The 16843-nt window shown below is 39.4% G+C and overlaps 1 protein-coding gene across 6 annotated transcripts in view; it reads left to right on the top strand.

The window, feature by feature from the left end:
- Window positions 1–1213: 1213 nt before the first annotated feature.
- The window catches only part of DENND5B (DENN domain containing 5B), a 187915-nt gene continuing 172285 nt past the window's right edge, over window positions 1214–16843 (top strand). For 3 of the 6 annotated variants that reach the window (XM_079139280.1, XM_079139276.1, XM_079139277.1), the window contains exon 1: window positions 1214–1701. In XM_079139280.1, coding sequence (XP_078995406.1) covers window positions 1545–1701 — 157 coding nt within the window. In that variant the 5' untranslated portion in view covers window positions 1214–1544. The remainder of the gene's footprint in view (window positions 1702–16843) is intronic. The other 3 variants (XM_079139275.1, XM_079139278.1, XM_079139279.1) reach the window with 3 other exon arrangements.

Raw genomic sequence — 16843 nt, 5'->3', positions numbered from 1 at the left:
CAATATCCTGCTAGACTACCACCTTTTTCATTCACTCAAATATAAATAAGGGGCCAGGTGGGATCAGGACTCTGCTAGATACTAAAAATATAATGAACCACAGAGCACGACTCCTGCTTTGTAGAGTTTACAACCCAGCTAAGATACAGAAAAGTCACACAAGTGTTCTGAAGGAAAATATAGAGTGCAATTGGAGCTAAAGGTCAATTACCCAGGTTGTGGTTTGCCCCGATTTCTCTATTTTTCTTTCTTTCAAAATCGAAGAAAGCGACGATACAAGCTACATGAAGTAAATGATGGTAAGCAGGTATAAGATATCTTCAAGGAAGAACATTATTCAATGAAATACTCGAGTTTCTTTCAGTCCACCTCCTTGGAAGATTTGCCAGTGATGCTCGTGATGGTCCCCCAATTCCCAGTTCTAAAAGAAGAGTAGGGATTGTGAGCTTCTTCTGTAGAACGGAAAGTAAGAGGAATAAGCAGAGAAAGCAAGCCAGGTCCTTGTGCCGAGCAGAGTTCAGGGTCTAATTCCGGTTACCTCATCATCCCCCAAGTGTACCTGCAACAAGAGCAGATAACATCAAAGGAGTACGGAGCTGGGGAACCTGGAGCCTGGGCTACTTTACACTGACCTGGAAAGCGTCAGGATAAATTACGGAAGGGAAGAGGGGCTGGGGGGGGGGGGGGTGCTGGCAACTGTAGCCCTTTTTAGAACCGTTTTAGAAGTCCCAACGCTGTATGGATATGGAATTGTTTAGTTGCCAATTAATTAAGGGAGAATGGCTTGTGAGCAGGGGTTAGGGTTGGCTGAACGATTCAAGGACTAGTGTCTTAAAATGATAAAGGCATCTTGTACATGTCACAGTTTAAAAACCGATGGCTCAGACCATTGTAGGAAATGATCTCAGAGCGGCTGTTCACCTTCCCCAAATCTGCTTTTTTTTCCCCCCTAAATGAGAGTGAGTAAAATCCCCTTCCGAGGACAGAATCCTGCCCGGCGGCTTGCCCTCTTCCCTGCGGGCGGCTGCTAGGAGGGGTGTGTGTGGGGTCGCCCCAGTGCCGCAGCCGGGGCTGGCGGGCACGAATCCTGCCCGCGCCGGGCGCTCCCTCAGAGCCCGCTGGGCGCGCGCGCCCGGCCGAAGCACGCCGCCGCCCCTCGCGAGCGCGCCCCCGCCCCGCGCTCCCACAGCCCGAGCGCTGCTCAGCTGACCCTCGGGCGCCAGACGCCGCGGCTCCTGGCTCGCGAGCGCAGCTGCGGCGGCGCGAGCCGCTCTCGCCGACACTCCCCCTGCGCGCCCCTCCCCCAGCGGGGCCGGGATCCGGACGGGCCGCGCGCGAGCCCGCGGCCGCTTTCCCGGAGCCGAGCGAGGACCAGGCTGCGGTGGCGAGCGGCGGCTGCGCGGCCATGGGCGCGCCAGGGTCGCTCTAGGACTGGCGCGGAGACCGCAGCGGGAGCGACGACGGCAGCCTCCACTGCTAGCCTTCCTCAGCGAGCCTTTCCCCGCGGCGGCGGCGACGGCGGCTGCCCGAGCAGCGCGGCCGGGATGAGCGGGAGCGGCGCGGCGCCCGGCCCGGGCTCGGGCTCGGGCTCGGGCTCGGGCTCGGGCTCGGGCTCCTCCTCGGCAGCCTGCCGCTTCGCGCACTACTTCGTGCTGTGCGGGATCGACGTAGACAGCGGGCTGGAGCCCGACGAGCTGGCGGGTAAGGCCGGGCGGCGGCGGCGGGGTCCCCTCAGGGGTGCGGGGAAGGCTGCGGCGACGCGCGGGAGGCGGGGTGCAGGCTCCAGACAAAGTCGGCTCCCGGAGGCGCCCCCCGCCGCCGCCGCTCTCCCGCCGGACGGGCGGTCGGGTGACGATTTAATGACATTGTTATTTATTCCGCGCGCAGGGTGAATGCTGAGTCCTCGGACACCGCGCCGCCTAGGGCGCCTGCCGGGGTTTTCGCCTCCCGGGTGCGGGGTTATTAATAACCGGCGCGGGGGCGGCCCGAGGGCACGGCCCCCGCCAGGCACGCCGGCCCCTCGGCTAGCTGCTGCTAGCGGAGGCGGCTCCTGACAGGCGCGCTGGCTCCCCGACCTCGCGTGCGTCCCTGGTCTCTCGCTCCCGCCCTCTCCGCGGGGGCTGCGAAGTTTGGCCCTAGCACGTGACGCGGCTCCCAGCCTCCTAGGGGAGGGGGTGCCGGAGACCTCTTGGCTGAGGGCTGGATTCGCGCCCACCCAGGCGGCGGTGGCAGCGCGGATCCGGCGGGGGCGCGGGCAGGAGGCTAGTTGGACTTCATCCTTGACTGTTCTCGGTTTGCGCCTCCACGCCCCCCTCCCCCCCGGTTCTGCGATGACGGTGTAGTCACCTTTTGGAATGCTGTCGATTTGGCAGTGTCAAGGGAGCTGGAGGGGACCTTTGGACGCTCGGGACTCGGCACGATGCTTTGTTGACACTGCCTACACTGTTCCTGAGTTGGAGCAGTCGGCTAATACCTCATTCAACTGGGTGCACCGTGTGTTACTGCCTGGGTTTTCCTGGAGGGGCACTGGTCCCTCCTCTTGACTCATTTGATGGCGCAGTGCAGGGCTGAGCTGGAGGACCGACGCTGGGAAAAGGGGCCGTTAAAGGATGACGGGGTACGGGGACTGCGCAGTGTCGAGAGGAGGCCGAGGACTGATTTCATCTTTCACTAATGTTTCTGCTTACCTCCTGGGATCTGAATCTTGACTTTTTTTTTTTTTTTCTTTTTTGTTAACTGGGTGAGACAAGTGATATCTACCGCCTGAACTTTATCTGTGTCAGTGCTAAACACTTAGGTCATAGCCTTTTAGAACAGTTTTTTTTGTACATAGAATTTGTTAATTGCACCAGTGTGGATTTTTCTTTCTTCATTTTTGGGGGGTGGGGAACTGGAAAGTATGTATTAAATAAAAATAGTAAACAAAACTCTTCAGCCTTAAAACAGAATCCATCAACTCATGTCTTGGCTGTGTCTATTAAGTCAGTCTTACAGCAAAACATTTTCAACAAAAACTAAGTCTAGTTTTAGTTAATTTTTTGGATAGAATACTAGGTTTTTTTCTTTGTGTAATTATATAATCATATTTTTTCATCCTCCTCCTCCACCTTCTCCACCATCCAGGGGCTCTTTACCACTGAATGACATCCCCAGCCCTTGTTTTTAATTTTAAGTCAGGGTCTCTCAAAGTTGCTTAGGGCCCGGCTAAATTGCTGAGACCGGCCTCCAACACGTGATCCCCCAGTTTTAGCTTCCCATGGATTACAGGTGTGCACCAGGGGTGTGGCTAATCATATTGTTTTTTTCAGCTAAGGTTTCATGTGCATGCTAAGTATGATTTTTTTTTAAGGGATATGAAGTTAGAAAAAAATGTTTATAGAGAGATTTGGAGAAATTTCTCTTTTGAGTTTGATGCAAGGATTATCTTCTTTTTCTAGAATTTGCTCTTCTCTAAATATCCTAAACATTTGTGGCAACAGGGTCATTTGGAGGCCTTCTGTGAGTGGTGACTGATTAAAGAAAAAAAGCCTGTATTTTTCCTTCCATTTGCCTGCTAACACTAAACAACACCTTGTAAGTGTGACCTGGGACTCTTCAGGCACAATGCAAATGACTTTAACAAAACTAACATTCAATTTTAATGCACTTAAGAATTTTTCAGGAGACTGAGTCAGGAAGATCATTAGTTCAAACCAGCCTCAGCAACTTAGTGAGGCCCTAAGCAACTTAGCCAGACCCTATCTCAAAATAAAAAATAAAAAAGGCTGGGGATATGGCTCAGTAGTTAAGCGCCCCTGGTGGTTCAATCCCTGGTACCAAAAAAAAAAATTTGCCATATTGTGTGTGAGTGTGATTGGGATTTCTGCTTCTTATAATACTTGGTGTGTTCAGGCAATTATGTATTTTTCCTGGCAAGATTGTAGTATAATTTGATTCATCAACTTGATTTGAAAACCTCTGTATGTAGACTGTGTTCTAGGCACTGAATAGCTGTGGACAGTCAGTATCCCCTGCCATGGTGGAGCTTACATTCTAGTGTAAGCAAAATAATGAAAAGATAGTTTGCCAGATGTTCATAAATACTGAAAAATAAAGCAGAGAAATGGAATTAAATGAATGTTAAAAGAATGGTGGGATGGTGGGGTTGTGGTTTTATTTTATTTTATTTAGGTGCTGGAAATTAAACCCAGGGCCTCCAGCATGCACAGGATGAGGAAGAGACAAGGAGATTAAGGAGTGCAAACAGTAAGATGTGAGGAAAATAGGAAGATATAGTATAATGTTCTCAACTAACAATTTTCTTTGACTTTCCATAGAGCTGCATTTGGGGATCAGAAAACGTGTTTGTGTGTGGGGGCATTAGTCTCTTTTCTGTTACTATTACAAATTGCCTGAGGCTGAGTATATTAGAAAGAAATGAGATTTATTTAGCTCACAGTTTTGGGATGTTGAAAACCCAATATGATCATATAGCTCTATCTGTACAGCTTCTGATAACAGCCTCATGGAGGATGGTGTCACAATGGTAGGAGTGGTTACAAAAGAGACCACATGGTGAGGCAGGAAGCTGGGGAGATTCAGGGGTCAGGCTTGTTCCTTTTATAACATCTTACTCTCTTGGGAACTAACCTGAGTCTCCAGAGACCTATGTTAATCCCTTTCAAGGGCAGTACTCCCAGTGACCTAATTACCCTTCATTAGGCCCCACTTCTAAATGATTCTACCACTTCTCAACTTTGCTGCACGGAAGACCAAGCTTCTATCCTGTTACCCTTTGGGGGACAAACTCAAACCATATCCAAACTGTAGCACTGAGCTAGGCAAATCAGAAGGTTGTTTCTGTTTTGTTGCATTAATTTCAGAGTTAATGATAGTTCAGTTTCTATTTTGCTTTTCTGGAACTGGTCTATTTTTATCCCACTGTTTCTCAGTAAGTCCTCACCCTGCCTGTATAGGTCTTCATCGACTTCTGTTAAATATAAAATCTTATTGCTCTGTAGACTTTTTCTTAACATGTGTTCCTAGAATTCACTCTCTGTAGGAGATAAGATATTGAAATAAATTAAGGACACATCCCATCTGATGAAGTAGTAATTTAAACTTATATCAAGGCGATCAAGGTGTCACTTTTTTTAAAGACACCCTTTCAAGTAACACCTAGCTTTAACAATCATGGAAAAGACTTGTTAAGCCGGGTACAGTGGCTCACACTCGCAATTCCCACTACTTCAAGGTCAACCTTGGGAGTAGCCATATCCTGTCTCCAAATAAAAAATAAAAAGAGCTAAGGATCTAGTTCAATAGTAGATTACCCTGGGTTCACTCCCCAGTACTGTCCCCCCCACAAAAAAAAAAAAAAAAAAAAGAATTAAGAAGGTTTTTGTTTTGTTTCAGTGCTGGGAATTGAGCCCAGGGCTGCTTTATTACTGAGTTAAATTCCCACCCTTTTTTTTTTTTTGAGGTAGGACCTCCCTTACATTTGTCAGGGCTGGCCTTAAACCTGGATCCTCCTGTCTTAGTCCTCTGAGTAGCTGGGATTACAAATGAGCACCCCCATGCCCATCTAAAACTTCTTAAATTTTAAAAAGCTCTCTTAATAGCTGAGCATAATTTAAATATATATAAATAAATGTATTTTTAAATGAATCTAGTAATTTTATGGGAATGTTCACATATATGTACTGATAGATTGGTATTACCTGTTGTCCTTTACTACATCTTAAGTGTTGTATTCCCTTATTGTATATTTTGAAGATGTACTTTGTAAACATTTACTTTGTAAACATTTACTTTGTAAATGTTCTTTAAATGCTAAAGCAGGAATGTTTAAATTTCGTTTGTTAAAAATATGGAAAAGTTTTCAAAATTGCATTCTTTATTGCATTTAGAAGAAAGGCGGTATAAGTGGAGTGCAGTTAGTTGATATGAAGGGTGGCAAGAATTTTGAGATTTTCTTTTATGGTTCCCATTTTCTTTGAGACCTAGTGTAGGAGTACACATAGCTTGATTTACAGCAGTGATCTTTTGAGCAATGGAAAATGAAGGATATGATTAAGTCTTTGTTTAAGGAACAAAGATGCAACTACCCCCAGAGGAAAGGAGCTTTCCTTCTTTTTTTCATAGTACTTTATACATAGTACACAGTGTTCAATATAGGAAGGAGAGTTAGGGGTGTAAAGCCCTTGCTGAGTTAGCATGTGCAAGGTCCTGGATTTGATCTCCACTGCAAACAAACTTGTGAATGAATGTAAATTTATAAGAGTTGTGTGATCATATATTTTTACGCGCGTATGTATGTGTGTGTATGTATTTTATTTTTATTTATTTTTGGTGCTGGGGATCCAATACCCAGAGGTATTGGAGATTGAACCCAGATTCCCAATTAAACTCAGATTCCCAATTGAACTTTGGCACTGAGCTACATTCCCAGTCTCTCCCCAATCCCGCCAGTTTTTTTTAAATTTTGAGACAAGATCTTGCTAATTAATTGCTTAGGGCCTCACTGAGTTGCTCAAGTTGGCCTTAAACTTCTGATCCTCCTTCCTTAGCTTTGTGAGTTCCTGGAATTACAGGCTGTGCCTGTCCATAGTCTTTCAAAGTGTTCATGGTAGTCTAGATTTAGAGCTGCTAATGGCCATTGAAGTCTGATGGCTGAAATCCCTGTGACAGACCTTTGTTTAGATTTCTTCCTTGGTGTCTCTATCTATTTTTAACTTAGATTGAGTTGGGTATAGTTTCCAGAAGAGTTTATAGGCAAGAGAAATCATGATATATTTGTGTGTGTGTGTGTGTGCTGTTTTTGCTACCGTTGAGATCATGATCTTAACTCAAGTATAAAATTTAGTTGAGACTGATGGAGGATAATGCCATGATTGTTCTGGAAGGACTCTTAGACATCATTTACAAGACTGAGAGATTAAGGGCCCTCTCAGATCACAGTTGACCCGCAGTAGATACCTGACTAGTGCTTGGTTGATCTAGTATACTATGTTTCATTGTCATTTTATATAAACTTCAAAAAAAGATGAACTCGGCTTAAATTCAGAAGCATATCAGTGTTGCCCTTATCTCATATTGAATGTCATAGTAAAAAATGTGTTAAATTAAGTCTTTTAAAACTTATTTTTTCCTCTACTGGGGATTGAACCCAGAGTCTCGTGCATACCAGACAAGCACTCTACCACCGAGCTCTCTCTACCTCCTTTCTTGTAAAAATTTGAACTTACTGTCTTTTTGAACTTTTCTTTTGAATAATAAAAGCAAATGCTTAGAATGTAATGCATGTTAGTCATAATTTCCATGAAGCTCCATATGGAAGAAAACATTTTCCTCTTCAAGAATTTACTGAAGATATAGTACTTATGCAAGGTGCTTTAGGAAACATGTACCACATGCCCATATCCCTAACTATTTTGTTTAATAATGACCTAGATTTTGTTTTTTATAAAGCCATAACTCGCTATTACATTTGGGTTTAATTAACATTAGATATAGTGTTCAAGGTTGTGGAGTATATAGGCGACAGTTAATGTTGTATAAGAATGTACAATGAAAAAAAACAAATAGAAAACTTAAAAAAAAAGAATGTACAATGAAATAATAGTAATAACACTTATATAGTGCTTTCCACATAACTGGCACTATGATTAAATGCTTTATATGCTTTATAGTTACTTCTTTATTTAATGAACTAAGTTTTCTCTGTTTTACAGATAGGGAAACAGGCTAGAGAATTGAAGTTTAACTCAGGTTAATAATGTGAGAAACCTGATTAAACATCTGTCTGATATAATCCGTTCATGCCCATAACTACTGTATTTGCTGCCTCCTATTAACACATGCTGTACCATACAGATTGTAAAACATAGCAGTATATACAGAACCCAAGTGGAATACTTAATAGTCAAATGTGATTGTTGTAGCTGGGCACATTGGCACATACCTGTAATTGGGAGGCCGACGCAGGAGGATTGCAAATTAGAGTACAACCCAGGTAACTCAGTGAAACCCTGTCTCAAAATAAAAACTAAAATGAACTGGTGATAGAGTGGCCCTGGGTTCCATCCCCAGTACAAAGCAAAAACAAAAACAAGATTATCTTTTAACTCCTCTGTACTGTAGGTAAGATACTGTTTATTGCATTCATTCCTTCATTCATCAGAAAATAAGAATATATATTTGATGTTACTTTCGTTTTTCTCAATCAATTTTTTTGGGTGTGTGTCATGCTGGGGATCTAACCCTGGGCCTAATGCATACTAGGCAAGTGCTTTACCACTGAGCTACATTCCCTTAGCCCTCAATTTATGTTTATAAAGATGTTACTATGTAAATATAAGGCTTTTTACTATGAAAATATCACTTTCAACTTTCTTTTTAATCTCTGCTTTTTTTTTTAAAACTGGGTTTTGTCATGCTATCTTTTCAAAGTTATTACTTGTTCCTAGGAAAGTTTTTAAAAGGAATGTATGATTGCTTTTGGAATCATGTCTGGCAGGGCAGTGAATACAGTATTTAGAGCAGGGTGTACGATCAGAAGCTGAGAATCTAGTCCTGATCTGTCACTTATGATAGCGGTAGACATCAGTGTTCTTATCTGTCTCAGAAGGAATTAAATGACCTGGGAGGCTGAGGCAGGAGTATTGCAAGTTCAAGGCCAGCCTCGGCATCTTAGTGGTATCCTGTCTTAAAATAAAATTAAAAAAAAAAAAAATGGTTAGGGATGTAGTTTAGTGGTAGAGTGCCACTGGATTCAATCCCTAATACCTTCCAACGGAGGTGGGGGGCCGTGTTAAATGGAGGAATGATTTATGAAAGATTTTCCAATATACAGAGTCTTCATCATTTGGTCTCTGCTTGCCTTTTTTTCTTTTCTTTTTGCATATCTGGGGATGGAACCAAAGTTTGATGTACCACTGAGCTATATTCCTAGCTCTTTTTATTTTTCATTTTGAGATAGGGTCTAAGTTGCCCAGACTGGCCTCTCACTTGGGATCCTTCTGCCTCAGCCTCCCAAGTAGCTGGGATCAGAGATGTATATGCACCACTGTACCTAGCTCTATGCTTACCTCTCTAGCATTTTTCTGACTGGATCACTCTTTCCAGCTTTGGTTTTCTTGCAGTTCCTTAAACACTGCAAAATGTATTTCATGGCTGTTCATTTTCATTTGTTTCACCACAATCCTCTTCTCCAAGACCAATATTGTCCTATACAGGTACAATGTGTGACACATTTGTAATTCTACTTTTTTTTTTTTGTAGTTGTATTAAAAAAGAAATAGGTGATACTAATTTCATTGATTTATTTGATTTAACTTGACGTACCCAGAATATTTCAACAGAGCAACATAAAATTATTAATGAATTTTAAAATATTTTTCTTTTTAAATCGTAAAATCCAGTCATAAATCATATCTTGATTTTAAGTAGGTACATTTGAAGTGTTTAATGGCCACATGTGGCTTGTGGCTACTCTATGGACATTAATATCCCTAGGTCTTCGCATGATTGACTTTTCTCATCTTTCAGGTCTCTATACAAGTCTTAGCTCCCCAGAGGAGCCTTTCCAGGCCATCCTGCCCTCCCTACCTCATTGGTTTCAGTCACCCTGCTATATTTTTCTCATAGCACTTATTAGTACTTGACAGTATATTGTAAATGCATTTGCTTACCCTTTTTTTTTTTTTAATCATTAGTAATTACATTTTATTTTATTTCGAACTGGTTGGAAACTCTTTCTAATGAGGTACATTTGTTTTTTAAATTGTTTTATTATTTTTTTTAATTTTTATTGTAAACAAATGGGATACATGTTGTTTCTGTTTGTACGTGGAGTAACAGCATACCATTTGCATAATCTTACATTTACATAGAGTAATGATGTTTGATTCATTCCGTTTTTTTTTCCTTCCCCCCGCCCACCCCCCACCCCTGCTTACCTTTTAATGTCAGTCTTTTCCATTAAATTGTTGACTCCTTCGTCTCTCTTGGTTATTATTGTTCACTCTGTGACTAAAATAGTGTCTGGCACAGAATAGGGACTCAAATAGATTGTTTGAGTAAGTGATCAAGATAATTTGATAGGAATAGAAATGTAATTTTGTTATTGACAATAAAATTTTAGTATACTTGACTAATGTTTATGTTTTTTAAACCCTAAAATGGAAGGCACAGTTTCTTTAAAAATGAGAAGCCTGCTTGGTGAGGTGGTGCATATCTATAATCCTAGCTGCTTGGGAGGTTAAGGCAGGAGGATCACAAGTTCAAATCTAGCCTCAACAACTTAGTGAAACCCTGTTTCAGAATGGAAAATAAAACGAGTTGGGGATGTGATTCTGTGGTTAAGTGTCCCTGGGTTTAATTGCTGGTACCAAATATAAATAAATAAATAAAAATAATTTTAAAAATGAGAAGCCTAAGATTGATGAAGAAGTAAGACAGCGGACAGTTAATTTCTTAAAAAGGTGTATATTATCTTTGTGGAGTAAAGTTTATTCTGTGTCTAAAATTTATTAACCCATTCATTTCCTCTTGAATTAAGGTATAAAAAATAAAATTAAAGTTATTTTAATCATCTGTATCTAAGCAGCCATGCACATATCAGCAAGGCTTTGCTTTTTTTTTTTTTTTTAAAGATTAAGCAAACACATATTTAATTTATTAACTAGTGCCAAACATATAAATGGTGGGTAGCATTTATGGAATTTCAGTAAGTGGTTGCATTAAAGTGTGCTATAGTTTCCGTTGTGGTTTTAGAGGAATATCTTAGGAAGTTGCGTTCAGTTCCTTCTTTTTATGGACATGCACATCAACTTTGGGCTTGGTTAGCTAGGATTAAGTTTTAATCCTTCCTATATTTTTACCACTTACACTTTGTCTTTTTTTGGGGTGCTGGGGATGAAATCCACAGCCTTGTGCATGCTAAACAGGCACTCCGCCACTGAACTACACCCCCAGCGCCATTTACACTTCATCTTTATTGTGCTTTTTAATCTATTCTGTCTAAAATTTGACTTTTTAAAATGGCACCATCTAATGTCCTCTGGGCCAGATTCCAAAATATTTCATTATGAAATTGTCTTTTCCTCCTATTTCTTTTAAAATAAAATGCGAAGGTGTCTGACTGAATATAAGGAGTAAGAAGGGAGAATTCTAGGAGTGAAAGTGGAAGTATTTTACATGCTGAGACAACACATCATGAGGATAGAAGAGCATGGATCATTTGCTTTCTCAGATGTCATGCACCTTTCCCAAGAATCTATGACTTTTACTAACTTCGTTCTAAATTAAGTATTGTGACTATTTTTTTTAAGTAACATGGACTTTTGAGTTACTTTTTATTTATAAACCATGTATGTATATCACTGATGCAGAAAGCTAATTTTGAAATAATTTTCTTTAAAATATTTTTTAGATGTTGATAGACCTTTATTTTATTCATTCATTTATATGTGGTGCTGAGAATTGAACCTAGTGCCTCACACATGGTAGGCAAGTGCTCTACCACTGAACCACAACTCCAGCCCTGTAATAATTTCTTTAAATGGCTTTTCAAAGATATGTGCTAGTATTATTAAGTCAGAAGTAATCCCAGAAAATCATCTTTATATTATGAAGCTATACAGTAGCTAACATCAGGCATGATCTGTCATTGGTTATTTATAAACATCATCTTTAATTCTCACAATATCTTTAAGATATCTTATTTTCTTCACTGTATGGACGAGGAGGCTGAGATTCAGTGAGTTGCTCAAAGTCAGAGACAATAAAAGCCAAAGCTGGGTTTCTTTCCCAGACTGTCTGGCTTCAAAGTAGTACTTTTTCATGATGACCAGCTGTCCTCAACTGCTGGGTAGTGACAAATTAATGGGCATGCCATTTATGAGTTAGGTGATAAGTAATCGTAACAGTCGTAGACATACTGAATTAAAAATGATACACACTTTTAAATGAAGTGAATTCAGTTTCTTTAATAATGTAATTTTCACTCAGTTTCATTTCTATGTATTTTTAGTGGATAGAAGAGAGAGCATTGTATGCCTCATACCAGCAATTGTGCATAAACTCCGTACTTAAGGGGGAATCTTTAAAAATTTTTTAAAAATTTATTTGTCCGTTAGCAGTACTGGGAATTGAAGATAGGGGCGCTCTACCACTAAGCTACAATTCAGCTCTTTTCATTTTTTTATTTTGAGACAGGGTCTTGCTAAGGTGCCTGAGCTGACTTCTAATTGCAGTCTTCCTGCCTCAGCCTCTCAAGTAGTTGGGATCACATGTGTGTTCCACCATGTTTGGTTTGTGAATTCCTGTTTAAAGATATTTTTCATTAGATCCCAGAGGCCTTCTGATAAAAATCCACCTGTTGTGCATAAATTTTCTCCTGCTCATGTCTTGAGAATCCAGGTTTCTGTTTTGAAGACCATGTTTTCTTGACCTTCCCTTGTCGTCCTCTTTTTTATTACAACACAGTGTGTCATTTATTTAACACAGGAAATTATCCTGTGGTTTCAGGAAACATTAGTGTATTAGTAATATGTAAGTTAAGTTTTTGCTAGTCTTCATTCCTCAGGACAGCTTGGTGCAAGGTTGCGCATTGACTGTTTTGGCACTTTTTTTCCCTTCCTAATCACTTCTTCAAAGGTCACTTTTATTTTCAGGTGAGTCTTCCTGAAACCACCTTCTAATTGTCCTTTGGATAACCCCTTCTGTATAAAGCTTACAGAAGAAATATTCTTTGGCAAAAAGTTTCTGTGCCATTAAAATCTTAGAGTGAAGTAATTCCTTTTAATGTCGGTTGAAATCCTCTGGTGTCACCTTCATCCTAAGCAGAAACTGGGAAGTTTTTTAGGGTTCAGTTCTTTGTATTTCTAGTATCTCTTCAGTTTTTTTCTTTTTCCTTGTCTCATAGTCTCAGAGTCCTTGTCAGGGACAATCTGATAGACCAACAGTATTGTTCCTGTGTATTGAACTTCTGTCAACTTTTTCTTTTTGCCTTAGTTTTAGATAAAAAAGGTAAAGAGGGATTGTTTCCTCTGGGCAACTGACACATGAATATTTGGCAGGATTGGGGGTTGTAGGTAGGCATCACATATTTTTCTGTGCAGTTTTCAGCACTAGGTATTAAAACAAGGGCCTGACATGTTAGCCCTCCATACTCTTGTATAGTTCCCTGATATAAAGGTCTTCCCTTGTCATAAGAATCAGTACCAGCATATCAGTTGGAATTACATGAGCATGAGATGTTGACTTTAATAAGAATAGTTTAAGCAATAGGCATTTGGAGACTTGTTACAGGTTTAAAGCTTATGAATGATCTACCTTTAGTTTTATTTTCAAAGTTGATTTATCTTGACTTTTAAGTTTAAATTTAACCTTTAAGGAAATTTAAATGGCTGAGGTTAAAAAAAATAACAGATTGTTTAAAATGTTGCTCATCTCCTGTCTCAAGTATATTTTTATAAATAAATTGTCTGGGTTTCAAATATTCCAGGGAAAGGCACTTTAGTATTTTACTTGTTTTGTGCCATTGTTCAAAATAACAGTGACTGTGATTTCAGAGTTTATTAAAACAGACATTGGTACCATTGATGTGATTATGCCAAAGCAGGTTATTTTGTTTGGTTGTTCTCACTCTTGACTGGTAGTGCTTATTTTTTCACTGGCAGCCTTAGCTGCAAATCTGATTTTAATTAAATATATGAAAACTGTATGTGCCAGAATGTAAAATCTTTAAAAAAAATTTTTTTTTAGTTGTAGATGAACAGAATGACTTTATTTTATTTTTATGTGGTGCTAAGGATCGAACCTAGTGCCTCACACGTGCTAGGCAAGCGCTCTGCCACTGAGCTATAGCCCCAACTCCAGAATGCAAAATCTTAATAGTGAAAGATCTTACATGCCTCCTGTACCACTTGTAAACTATCTTGTTTACAAGATACCTGGTGGTAGGAGGATGGGGAAATAATTAAACTGGGGAGTAAGAGTGGAAATTAAAAGCACACCTGTTATTTCACAGTTTTCTTTCTGGTCTCATTGATAACCTTCTCACCCTTTCTCTGACTTGGAACCCCAAATTTATAATTAGAGGACAACAAATGGTACAGGGATATCTAGATAAATGCCTTAGACCCCAGAGCTCCCACAGAATTAATTGCTTGCTTAAGAGGTCATGGAGTCATTGCAGTCTCCTGCACTAATGTCCAGTACTAAAAGTTTAACAAAATTACTTTTTCTTTTCTTGGAATGAAATCTTTTTTAAACAGGAATAAAAATGTAACTTTTTTCCAATGTGGACAAAAGATCATGAAGTAGACATACCCTGTTGAATCTTGGTGGCAGAGACCTTGATACAAAAGGTTGGTTGCCTTGTATATACATTTAGAATTTATTTCTGTGCCCTGTTGAATTCCGCAAGAGTGATCAGGTGACAACTTTTATCTGAAAGGTCTGTCTTTGAGGAACAACAGAAGCACTGGTGTGTGTTTGAGAGGGAGGCTGGTGTTCAAATGTAGGAGAAAATTTTAACTTTTTAAATTTCTGGCTATTAAAAATAAATTCTTTTCATAATGTTCCAATTTCCTTTGAGTCTTAAAGGAGAGTGTAAATTATTGTGTTATTGTAGTAAACAAAATAGTTTTTATTTTATTTTTTTAAATTACTTTTTGGTACTAGAGACTGAATCTCTGAAATCATGAGATAGTCTTCTCTCAAGTGTGGGAACTGTTTTACACCCTGTTCCCCTGGTCACTGACCTTTGCTTTTTGACCCTGCTGCTTTTTGATGAGATTATGGACCTTTGAACTTTTCTTCAGTTTGCTCAGGTTTCCTTACACCACAAAATAAAGCTTTAGGCTTCCTTCAGATATGTTCATGGAGTCCTAGAGAAAACTTAGGTTTAATTGTGAGCATGAGTTTTGTAAATTTTTTTTCTTTGAAAGGTTTTTTCCTTCCTTATGCCTTACCATCCAAAAGACTTACTTATGTTTTCTAATAGTAACTTTGGCTTGCCTTGTGTGTGTATGATTAAATTAAATATGCCCCCCATTTGGAGTAAAATGTTCTTGAAAAATTACTTATTTAGGGAGAGGCCAAAAATTAGAACTTTCCAGGAAAAAGAAACCTAAGAGAGACTCCACTGTTTATCCCTGATGTTGTCCTTAAGTATAAGTAGCTGAAGTTTGAACTCAAAGGATGTTAATACAAGAGCAGCAGATTGGGGAAGAGAGTAAAATTAGGAGTAAAAATGAAGGGTTGAGGATTTTCTATGTATTGTTCTTTTGTATCCTATATCACATTTATCCAGAAAACTAAGCATTTGATTTGTTTCAGATATTTTAATAGGACTTTCTGAGAAACATCTATTTTACATACCATCAGAAAGATATAATAATGAACCTTTAGTACTTTGGTTTACATGGCACTTTCTTGCTACTGAATCATTATCAGGAATAAGGATAAATAAAGTAGTTGGTTTGAAATAAAAGATAATAAATACTATTAATAAAACAATAGCTTTTAAATTGTAAAAATAATATATGTTCAATTTTTTAAAAATTTGTATTTTTACAGACTGCATTTGATTCATTGTACACAAATGGGATACAACTTTTCATTTCTATGGTTGTACACAATGTAGATTCACACCCATTCATGTAATCATACATATACATAGGGTAATACTGTCTGTCTCTCAGTCTACTATCTTTCCTTCCCCCAATATATGTTCAATTTTAAAACCAGAGGCTATGAGATTCCATTAAAGAAAATTACAACCACCTGTTATTTCACAGGGGAAGATTTAAAATAAAAGTAGAAATTCTGCTTTATGATTATTAGTTAGAAACCAGAGTGACCACTGGTTATTTATTTTGGTTAAATGAGATGAACAATAATCTAAGAAACCCAGCAAGTTTTTTTTTTTTGTTGTTTTTTTGTTTTCATTTTTGATCCAAGTCATTGCCACTGATTTAGAATGTGAGATCTATAAACACTTCGGTAAATACTTGTTGATTGAAAGAGTGAATCGATAAATAAAATGGAGTTGTCTGTTTCCTGTGTTTACTTGAGAGAGAGAAATCAAAGCCACTGCACTTTTTCTTTTAAACCAAAATTCCCAGCACTACTAATAAAGGAAAAGAATGAGTAGCTTCGACTCTTGGAGATTTATGCTGAAATAACCAACTTTAAATTTTTTTCTATGACGGAAAGTTAAAGGCAAAACAATAGTGAAAAATGAAATGGGATGACAGAAAGAAGCTAATCAGCAGAAGAGGCAGTTCAGTGACAGATAAACTCTTGATCTCCATTTTACTGGGATATAATTTATTGATTTATTCGTTTTCACATAGCAAAATGGAAATAGGTTTAGATGGTATAAGAAACCTCTGATGGAAAATTTGGTTGGCTCCCTATAGGTTGTGAGAGAATATTTTAGAGAAAACGAATCGGCAGCAGATCTGACACTTGTCCCTTACAGCTCTCTTCTTATCACCCAAGTAAGGGTTATGTAAACATTTTATGGTCGGTGCTGGCAGTAACACTAAAATGCTGAGAATGCTCGAAGTTTCTCTTTCTGTGGAGCATAATAGTAAGACAGGGACAATCTTTTGATTGTCCTGCTATGTTTTGGCTGTTGGTGCTGTGAGGAGGTTCAGATTTCTGACCTCTTCTCTGAATGACTTTCCTCCTAAAACACAATGAATTTCAAATGTTTAGGACAAAGAAAAAGACTGAAGATACTAAAGAAGGAATATTTGTCACAGTAATTGGAAAAACTTAATGTTAGGACAGTAATGTATTTCTCATTTTCTTCAAACCTATCAATTTACTGAAAATGAATATAATT

The sequence above is a fragment of the Sciurus vulgaris genome, assembly GCF_902686455.1.
Source record: "Sciurus vulgaris genome assembly, chromosome: 5".
NCBI classification, from domain to species: Eukaryota; Metazoa; Chordata; class Mammalia; order Rodentia; family Sciuridae; genus Sciurus; species Sciurus vulgaris.
This window is presented reverse-complemented; position numbering and strand designations above follow the sequence as displayed.